Below are 11,746 nucleotides of genomic sequence, written 5' to 3' on the forward strand. Positions count from 1 at the left end.
TTATTTCGGAGAAGTGTTTCATATAAACTCTGCGTAGCTGCGTACCTATGTATCAGTACGATCGAGGGTGATTTCCATTCTTCAAGTGGAACTCTCGTCAGCCATGTAATATTTCCAACTGAATTGAGTTGATTTTCTTTTATCGTTAATTCGCCAAGTTTTCTGATACCAATTGCTACCCTAAAATTATAGTTTAAAGTCAACAAAAACATTTGCTTACCCATGAGTGTTAATTAAAATGTTAAGGTGCACTTTTTAGCCATCAGACCAATTCGGTAAGTAACCATCTTTAGAACTGTAGAGAGCTGCAAAAATAAATTCGACCTCATTTAGGTGGATATTTCAGAGACCATTTATTTTAATTCGACCGAGATGTAAAAGTTCAATCTTTATTTATTGTTCGTTTTGTGTTAAACACTTATTGTGTTTCTGATTTTAAACTAACTTTTTAAGGTAATGCACTTACGCACTATAGTAATAAATTAGACTATACCTAGGTATATTTTGTTTTATCATACGGTGCACTATAGTAATTAGACTATAGGAATATATTTTGTTTCATCATACGATAGCGGATAGGTGTTGTTTGTAGGTATACTAGTTACCTTTGTCTCGTTCCTACCTTAATTGTTAACTTGTAAAAAAAGTAAAAATCCTCTTCATTTACTCATGCTTCAGTTTTTACTGGCTATTATTCAATTAGTTTCTCCGAGTATAAAAAGTACACAGGTAGTTCAGAGGATAGGCAACGTTCAACCTCCAATATAACTTTTTAAGGTAATGCACTTACGCACTATAGAAATAAATTAGACTATACCTACCTATAGGTATATTTTGTTTTATCATACGGTGCACTATAGTAATTAGACTATAGGTATATATTTTGTTTCATCATACGATAGGTGTGTTGTTTGTAGGTACATATTAGTTACCTTTGTCTCGTTCCTACCTTAATTGTTAACTTGTAAAAAAAGTAAAAATCCTCTTCATTTACTCATGCTTTAGTTTTTACTGGCTATTATTCAATTAGTTTCTCCGAGTATAAAAAGTACACAGGTAGTTCAGAGGATAGGCAACGTTCAACCTCCAATGTGGTCTACTTGCAGACTCCTACCGTCCCAAGTGAGCAAGAGACTACAGGATCCAAATTTTAGCTTCTTCGACATGATCAAGAACAATCTGATCTGTCGGAAAATCTACTACAACTTGCGGAAGAAAAAGAAACAGATTCGACTAAACTTGTCCTCGACCAGGGGTGGCAGGAAGGACAAGAATGCTGACGATGATGCTGACAGCTGGGTAGATGTGACGAGTGATCCGGAATCCGATCAGGAGAAGATGGAGGATAGCAATGACAATGAGGAAAGCAAAGACTATAGGGTCGGTGGATACCATCCGGTCAACATTGGAGATCTTTATGAACAGAGATACTTCGTTATTCGAAAGTTAGGTACGTGAATATGGAAATTTGGAGCTAGGAAACACCAGGAATTGGTAAGAATGTGTAGAACGAATGTCTTTTTTTAGGCATTTATAAACATTGTACATAATTTATCAATTTGAAATTATGTACCTAATTAATCTAATTATTATTAAACCCTGTGTCTTCCTGCGGGCTAAGCATTTCCCACATTAATAGAATGTTCTCATTGATATCAACTACTCCTTCCTACCAGGTTGGGGTCATTTCTCAACCGTCTGGTTGTGTTGGGACAAGATCGCCACTCGATTTGTTGCCCTGAAAATCATGAAATCGGCTCCTCAATATACGGAAACAGCTATAGACGAGATCAAGCTGCTCAAGTGTGTCCAAGAAACCGACCCTCAGGATCCCAACAGGGAGAAAATCGTGCAACTCCTTGATAATTTCACCATTAGCGGAGTTCATGGGGTTCATATTTGCATGGTTTTGGAAGTCGAAGGGTTCAACACGTACAAGCTCTTGCTGAAAAGCAACAATAAAGGTAGGTATGTCAATATGAAGAACCATAGTCAATTTTTTTCATTTTTCGTATGATTGTTTTATGAGATTTTTCACACCACTGACTCTTCTCCAATAGGTATGGTATTAAGGTGGGTTTGATACATTTTTCGTATGATTGTTTTATGAGATTTTTCACACCACTGACTCTTCTCCAATAGGTATGGTATTAAGGTGGGTTTGATAATATCCACATAATTATGTACTTTTCGTTTTCCCTTCCTACAGGAATTCCGTTGTATAATGTGAAATGTATCGTGAAGCAACTTTTAGAAGCTTTGGAATATTTACACAACAAGTGTAATATTATTCATACCGATATAAAACCAGAAAACGTGCTGCTTGGATCAAACAACGATCACATTTTTGAACTCGCGCTCAAAACGTACAATCAAGTTTTGAAAGAAAATTTGCCGCTTCTACACATGAGGAACATTCCATCCTTCATACAAAAACAATTAAATTCAAATAGTAAGGACAGAAAAATGGTGAAGTACCAAAAATATGTCGAGAAATCTCTATCCATTATAGTACAAAGTTATTCGAACTTAAATAGGAAGGATGGAGAAGGGACTGCCAAAGAAACAAACCAAATAAAAGACGAAAGAAATGAGAAATCCGCAGAAGTGAAAGAAGAACATCCAAGAGAAGTAATTGTACAAGTTGATGATTTGGTAAAAGATAATGAAACTGAAACAAGTGAAGAAAAAAGACCACTAGAACTTATTAATAACCATATAGATGAAAATAACCAATCAAAAGACATAAATGTTCTATTTCCTAATGTTGTAGGTGAAGATAAAATGAACATATTTTCTGATTCTGATGGTTCCTATGTTGTTATGCGAGTTGAAGCAAACCGTCCTACACTCAAAGATAGCGATACGCTGGAACCCTTTAAACTAAAAGACACAGATCAACTGAAATACAATGATGGAAAATTGGAAGCAGATCTAGAAGAACTTCTCAATAAGGATTTACCATTCCATGCCAATACAAACATTATTTGTAATACATCAAGATCTGCGTGTGGCTTTAACTGTGAATCTAAACCTCGTAATGACCATGTAAATCTTGAAGACGACATGCGGAGACAAAAATCAAAATATTCTAGCAAGAAAAGCAAAAGTGCTGGACAATCCATGTCAAGATCTAACAGTTCTAAATCATATCACTCACATTCTAGAAGTAAAATGCAAAGGAGAAATAGTAGCACCCCCAGTAAGATGTGGTCAACAGCAAATTATATTCGCCTCAATATAAAACACAAATGGGACGAAAGGCTCTCTCACAAAGATAAGACATGTAAAGAAGACAATGTGCCGAGCTATCCTAGGGATAACGTCAATCCGGCTAAAGATATCTGTCACATTGATGTGAAGTTAGCTGACCTGGGTAATGCTTGCTGGAGAGATAAACATTTCTCTCGAGATATTCAGACAAGGCAATACAGATCTATTGAAGTTCTTCTAAGATCTGGATATGATACTTCGGCAGACATATGGAGTGTTGCTTGCATGGCGTTTGAATTAGCGACCGGGGATTATTTGTTCGATCCTCATACACAGAATGGCTGGACGCGAAATGAAGATCACATTGGTATCATCATGAGGTTCTTGGGTAAGTAGATAATTTGCTATTATACATAAACCTGACATTAAATGTACAGTCACCTCGGACCTCCATACGTGCGAGAAGGTAAGTTCAAAATATACCTAAGACCTGAGGGGTGTAAAGTGGTACAAGTAGGTATTACTTTATGTAAATTTGGTGGCTATCATCTAGAAAATATCATTTTATTATTGAAATATGCTGGTTTTCATTGATTTATTGAGATTTCATATTTACGGTCAGTCACAAAATGGTTTTATTACCCACCTTCTTAGGGTTGGCATTAACCAATTGATCCGGATTTTCGTACCTGACAGAGCTGATATACCTGCTCATCTGAAGAAGAAAATGTATGAGCTTTCCTAAAAAGACGTGTTCAAGATGGTTTTGTCTACTTATCTCGTCAATTCTCTAGGTCCGGACGACTACTAGATAGGAAAGCTTCAAATTTTAATGGACCAGTTTCTAACCACGGTAGATTATTGGTGGAGATGCCTCAAAAACGTAACAAAAAGGTTCAATATTCCTTAACGTACCATTGCGTTCATATTAAAGAAAATAAATAGGTAAGTGAGCAGCATCAGCTACTTGTAAAATAGAGTTAATACAATACAATAATTACTTGAGAAGAATGAGAAGTACCAGACCTTCTCTATGAATTTAAACACTCAGTTTTCCAAGTTTTCTTCGGATAACTTGAAGCATTTTATCTAGACTCCAAGATATTTCCTTCCTGATATGTATCGTTAATTCGTTATCGTAGTTATGTATGTCAATATGCCACTTTCAACTGTAAGACGTGAGCCTCCTCTTTTTTTCGGGATTTGACTTCATAGTTCTCTTTCAACCATTGTTTTATTTGTTTCTCTCCATTTTGAAATTTCAGTTTTTATTCTCAGCAGGACAGTTACCTAATAATTATTATTTTAAACATAAGTGATCCCATTTTCTGTTTGATTGGTTTTGGAAATAACAAGCTTTCATATTTCCTCATCAATGATAGCATGCTGTAGAATTGTAATGCCACTCGTAACCCCCACCTACAGGAACAAAAGTCTTGCATTAGTTTAGTTTATTGAAGAGTATGATAAGCACCTAGGAGACGAACTGATTTTGTTTAGTTCGGTACAGTCTATGTACCTACCTATGTAACTTTCATCAAACCTATGTAATTTGTTATAAGTTGGTTGTTGGGCGTAGGTACCACATCTAGACTTCCTACTACTATTCATTGAAGGCTTGTAAAAGATATTTTTCTCGGAGTTCAAATGAATATTTTTGTGTTTTGTTCCATTTTCTAAAGCTGTGATTGTCAGTAGTGCACACGTTTTTACGGCTCATGATGGTTTTACTTATTTTACCCAACATTATGACATTCTTATAGGTACTTAGATTATAGGTATAATCACCTATCCATTTATAGTATGTTATACAAATATACATCATAATTATGTTCATAACAAAATCAAGGGTGCAAGTTTCCGATGAAATGGTTTGCATCAAACCCGGTCTTTTGCAATGTAAGAAAGCGCGGTACTACACTGGTCTAATTATGCCCCTAAAGTTATAGTTTTCCAAGTTTTCTTCGGATAACTTGAAGCATTTTATCTAGACTCCAAGATATTTCTTTCCTGATATGTATCATTAATTCGTTATGGTAGGTAGTTATGTCAATATGCCACTTTCAACTGTAAGACGTGAGCCTCCTCTTTTTTTCGGGATTTGACTTCATAGTTCTCTTTCAACCATTGTTTCTTCTTGATATGTATCGTTAATTCGTTATGGTAGGTAGGTATGTCAATATGCCACTTTCAACTGTAAGACGTGAGCCTCCTCTTTTTTCGGGATTTGACTTCATAGTTCTCTTTCAACCATTGTTTTATTTGTTTCTCTCCATTTTGAAATTTCAGTTTTTATTCTCAGCAGGACAGTTACCTAATAATTATTATTTTAAACATAAGTGATCCCATTTTCTGTTTGATTGGTTTTGGAAATAACAAGCTTTCATATTTCCTCATCAATGATAGCATGCTGTAGAATTGTAATGCCACTCGTAACCCCCACCTACAGGAACAAAAGTCTTGCATTAGTTTAGTTTATTGAAGAGTATATGATAAGCACCTAGGAGACGAACTAATTTTGTTTAGTTCGGTACAGTTTATGTACCTATCTATGTAACTTTCATCAAACCTATGTAATTTGTTATAAGTTGGTTGCTGGGCGCAGGTACCTCATCTAGACTTACTACTACTATTCATTGAAGGCTTGTAAAAGATATTTTTCTCGGAGTTCAAATGAGGCCCCCATTAAAAAAATTCACATTGAAATAACAGAAAAAACTTTGAATGAATCTCACATCCTCTGAAATGTGTGTAAAGCGATATTTTATTAGAAACGTACATGGATATAATTAAATACTTAATATTATATTGTGTAATCTTTTGTACGGTAATTGAAAGAAAATAATTGTCTTCTTGTGAAAATACAATAGAGAGGAAATAAAATGGTTTACATTAAATACAATATCGCACAATGAATGGTAATTCGGTAAGTTATCTGGTATTTGTATAATGGTTCACCACCTCTACAAAATGTTAGTATCACTATTTGGTTAACCACAATTTTATTGAACGCATTTTGCTTTCTCATTGAGATCAACCGTTTGTTGTCAAAGATGAGATGTGATGAGAAAAAGAAAATATGTACATACCAACATACCTATAACATATCAACTTAATACTTACCTATTTCAAGGCATTAAAGTTCCGAGGGGACAAAATTTTTATTGCCAATTGAAAAATCATGATTGATAAGAAGTAAGAAGTCAAACACTCATCAATATGTACCTAATCTAAAATATATACAGCCCCTTGTGTAACTGACTCACTCACTGACTCACGTATACAAATTCTAACCCACTTCTAGATGAGCTAGGAAGATATCACTATTTGGTTAACCACAATTTCATTGAACGCATTTTGCTTTCTCATTGAGATCAACCGTTTGTTGTCAAAGATGAGATGTAAACCGTGATGAGAAAAAGAAAATACATATGTACATACCTATAACACTCATACCTATGTACATACCTATGTACTTAATACTCAGATACCTATTTCAAGGCATTAAAGCTCCGAAAGGACAATAATTTTATTGCTAATTGAAAAATCATGAATGATAAGAAGTAAGAAGTCAAACACTCATCAATATGTACCTAATTAATACCTACCTACGGACTGATCTTTATATGGGGGTTTGATAATATGATATCTTTAACGTTATAAACGAACAGGTACGTACAATCGTAGGTACATGTACCTACATACCTACAGCCTACAGCCTACTCTCACTACCAAAATTATAATCCTCTTACGAATTATTAAATTTACTTTGTCCAATATTTCCAGGTAGAAAACTTTGTGCTGATCTTGTTCAACATAATATACGAGAGAGAAACGAGAATGGTTACCCAAGTTTTCAATTCGAAATTGAAATCAATATCCCCACAGAGGGATTTCGGGACACAGTTTCTCTCAAGTTGTTTTGTTGGGCTGCTACTGTGGGCTTGGGGTTTGAACTGGGCGTTACAAAAACAATGTTTCCCTATTGTGGACTAATTTGTTTTGTATGAGATGTCAGCCGTTTTTCTCTTCTCTCTGTGCTCGCTGTTGTCGAGATTATTTTCCTTTTCAGCCCAGGCTAGCATACAGGGTACAGACAAAGTGAGACAAATAAAACTTGAGAATGAAATCCCAATATTTAGGTACCTATTCTTCTACCTATGGGTGAGAATTACAATTTACTCATGAGACGTAAGTACTTATGATAGAAGGTAACAAATCAATGTAAATGGGCGAGATTTGTACAAGCTTAACTCATCTTTTAGGGCTGTTTGCCTTTGGACCTCTAAGCCTTAGAGAGGGCTTTTTGTGTACGAAATATAAATGGGCAAAAGCGTACTTAATACAAAAGTAGGACAGCACAATAAAATCAAATTGAAATTACGGAATGTACGATAGTTATCGTGATTTTAATTTGTACCTAAATACACATTTCCCATATGACGGTAAAATTAGTGGAGCTACCTATTCTTGTACCTATGGGTGAGAATTACATTTTACTCATGAGACGTAAATGTGCGAGATTTGTTCAAGCTTAACCCATCTTTTAGGGCTGTTTGCCTTTAGACTTCTAGAGTGGGCTTTTTGAGTACGAAATGTAAATGGACAAAAGTAGGGCAGCACAATAGAATCAATTGAAATTACGGAATGTACGATAGTTATCGTGATTTTAATTTGTACCTAAATACACATTTCCCATATGACGGTAAAATTAGTGGAGACTCCTGAAGCACAATTGCTTCCAAATAGGGAACCAGCTGGTTGAAGTTTCAGTGAACCAAATGTACAAAACTCATAGGTACCTATGCATGTGCATGTACCTACGCAACGTGAAGAATGGTAGAATACCTACATTATCTGAAACCCAGTCTTTTTTCTTACCCAATATAATTAAATAAAAAAAAAATATATAAATAAGAGGGGCTGATATGAGCACAATAAAAAACTTCTCTTCTATATTTTTTAGTTCTTTGTACTCATTATTGAAAACTATTGTGTCACAATTACGGGAGCTGCTCTCTCATTGTTCAAATGCCCACGCCTACCTTTTTTTCTTCATATTAATATAATATGTATAATTTATTATTTATATAATAATGAATACTATTAATTCGAGCGTAATAGAGGACAAAATAATAATTAGAATATCATTTCTATATTGATCATTTATCTGATAGGCTGAGAGCACTGATTTCAGTTCGTCATAATTATAATGATAGGTATGTACGTATAGGGTAGCTTGAGCACTCCTGGATTCAGATTATAATCACAATAGTCAGTTAACCACATTCATGAATAGATTAACGTTGAAAAGTTCAAAAAATACAACAATAAGATCGAAATAAGGACCAAAAAGACCTTGTTTAGACTGAGGAAGTAAATAGAGTTTTCAGTCTCATTCTGGCAGTATGAACGGGGTACCTATATGCTATTCTAGTAGCCTGGTCCCTTAGAGGAGAGATCAATTTTATCAGGAGAGGTAGATTAAAAACAGACTAAAAACTCTAGATCAGATTTAACAGATGTCTTGGACTAATTTGGTTAATTAAATAGATATAGATATTACACAACTTACCTTAAAAATGAATATAGATGGATAGATAAATATGCACTTATCATACTAGACCATTGATAAACCAAGTACAGAGCTACATATTTATAGGTATAGGAACACCAGGTAAGGTACCTACATAAAAAGAAATCTCCCACGAAACTTCAAGTTCAGGTGGTTTAGATGCCAACCTGTCGTGTTCAATCAATGGTTCAAAGGCTGTGGATATGTTACATTTTATTGCATCATGATAATTTTCGAGTACCTATCAAGTTCTTTTCATTGTTCGAATACAATAGATAATAATCTGTGTGCAAGTGTTTCAAATGTATCAATTTTACTATCCCTACCTTTGGGATCAAATTGGCATAGCTGCTCAAACCTATAATATATATGAATACTCGTATATGATAGATTACGTATTTTATCTATTTATTTTATTTTAAAGTTTATTATTCGCGAAAAATTGAAGATAGTATAGGATAGGTATATTACAAACATGAGGTCATGATGAGATGGTTGCCTGCCCTTAGTTGTTCTTCGACAAGAATATTTCACAACTCCTTTGAGGTCCAGTGTTACTTTTGAGGTTTTCATTCTAGTACTTTGAGAATCCTTAGACCAAAACTGTTTCACATGACTACCTAATAATGGTAGGCGAGACACTTTGGTTTTTCTCATGAGGTTCACATTTTACCTACTGTTGGCTCCAGTTTTGAATTTCAGGAAGTGAAAAATTTCACCTATGGTCAATCAATCATCAATACTTTGCTTGTAAATGTACTGGCACTCTATTGTATGGGGTACCCTGTCTTGAAAGAAGTGCACCTATGTTTTACGTGTTTTGTCTGACACACGAATAGGTAGATAGGTACCCCACAAACCAGACTACTTCACTTCCATGCTTCTTACTTTTTTTTAGGACCTTGTCTGACACACGAATAGGTAGATAGGTACCCCACAAACCAGACTACTTCACTTCCATGCTTCTTATTACTTTTTTTTTAGGACCAAAGAGTAGGACCAAAAATAAATAAATAAATGTTCACAATTCCCTTCGTACTACTTCGTAGCACCTCTTCGTAAACACACTCAGATTCTGGGTAGGTAGTTCGTAACTTGGAAAGCAATTTCATTTTGAGCGTGATCTCCACAAACTCGCTCAAAGTACTCGTAGTAACATAAAGGTTTTCAAAATTAAAAAGAAAACCCAATTTCACGCTTTATCGAATTACAATTTCAGAAAACAAAAACAACAAAATCTCAAAGTTACTTAAAGTTGAGGAAAAGCCTCGGGGTTTTTCAACAAGAAGAAAAACATTTTACAAGTGACATTTGCAAAGGTTTGTGAAGATAATCTTCAAGATGGTTATCCAATCTGCTCCCCCTTAGAGAAGAGGTAAGATAGCTTTGGTAAGTTTTGTCCAAGGTCCAAGTAAATGTGCTTGATAGTATCTTGCTTAGTGAAGTGCTCGTAAATAGAGGTTTGAATAATCTTGATATCTCGGTAGGCACCTAATAATCTATCACACAATCTCGTTATCACACAAAAAATGTATATGTAGTTATGTACCTTTAAAACTAGGTACCTACCATATAAATAACTTTTTTCCCTCGATTCATTGATTGATTATGGCTTTGTTTAGGTAACTACGTACACACATACACATATACCTATATAACTTATCAACTTGGTTGTTCCGCTCAGTCAATAGACTAAGATACGTTTGGATATCATCTTTTTGAGCAAAGATTGTGACTGAAACGGTAAAGACCAAAAAATACTTTGTATTTTTAATTTCTCACATTTTCTCAAGGTTTCCGTCAAAGGAAATCTGTTCGGAAATGAGAATTTTCTTAAATAATGTAATTTCCTGGCAATGGCTTTTGTTTTGGTTTGTTTGAATTTCGCCTGTACCTATGTCTTCTGTTTTTCTTATTTGTGTCTCGTCCTTGGGGAAATAGAACATTTTTATTCCTCACTCAGGCTTCCTTTCCTGGATACCTTCTTCTTTTTTGTAATCGCATACCTACTTACCTGGTTAAAGTTACCTATAAATTTCTATAAATCTACATAATTACATCTATCTAGGTGGCGGAATACTATACCTACCTAGATAGGTATAAGTAGTAAGTACAGTATTCCACTCAACATAGAATATTCATAGGTGAGTACATCATTTAAAATTCCCAACAGTAAATCGATTAATCGAGTACCAACATGGAAATGTATGTGGAAAAACAATAAATTATTATTTTAGCGAAAATGATTTTTAAAAATTTGTGCTGTTTTTTTTCTACATATATGCACAGAACGTTTGGCCACTTTTCATTATTTGTGCAAAATACTTGCTCCTAAATTTGTAATGAATTCAAAACCTTCCTAGGAAGAAGATAATGAAAGTCAAGACAGGTAAGTGGTAAGAAGGATGGGTACCTACATACATAATGCTTTTATTACTGATTTTTAAATTAAAATCAATATTAAAATACCTATTATGAATAATAAGCACCATTTTTATTTAAAAGATAAAATAATAGGTTAAGTTTTTTCCCTTAAGTATCTTAATTTATGCAGTTCTGAGTCAATGTCGAATTACCTAGGTATATACTTTCTTCTTTCTCCATCAAAGATTCAGAACTGTTCATCGAACATGTTTACCAGCAGGTCCCTCCTAATCGTGCTAAAATAAAAAAATTTTACAGAATACTTTGACATGCCTTCCATCACTCAACATGTGGATCTGATCACACTCCATGCCTACGACTTCCGTACACCCCAGAGAAATTACGAAGATGCCGATTACTCCGCTCCTCTTTACTTTGCCCACGGCAGACAGGAGCACCAGAATGCCAACTACATGGTCAAATGGTTCATAGACCATGGAGCCGAATGTAAGTGTCAACGTCAATACTATTGTAGAATGCCTTCTTTTGTTCTTTTTTCTTGTTAGGTGTTAGGCCGTTCTGCCTCTTTGTCCT

At 34.7% G+C, this 11,746-nt stretch overlaps 1 protein-coding gene across 1 annotated transcript; it reads left to right on the forward strand.

Annotated features, from left to right (window-relative positions):
* Positions 1-53: 53 nt before the first annotated feature.
* Positions 54-11,659, forward strand: LOC103509632 (SRSF protein kinase 1-like; the record flags this gene model as incomplete). The annotated part of the gene is made up of 5 exons (XM_008474257.2): positions 54-275; positions 1,107-1,450; positions 1,677-1,964; positions 2,210-3,601; positions 11,471-11,659. Coding segments are annotated over exons 2-5 (2,155 nt in total), but the record flags the coding sequence as incomplete, so codon positions are not given.
* Between the last annotated feature and the right edge of the window lie 87 nt (positions 11,660-11,746).

The sequence above is a fragment of the Diaphorina citri genome, unplaced genomic scaffold, assembly GCF_000475195.1.
Source record: "Diaphorina citri unplaced genomic scaffold, Diaci psyllid genome assembly version 1.1 scaffold515, whole genome shotgun sequence".
NCBI classification, from domain to species: Eukaryota; Metazoa; Arthropoda; class Insecta; order Hemiptera; family Psyllidae; genus Diaphorina; species Diaphorina citri.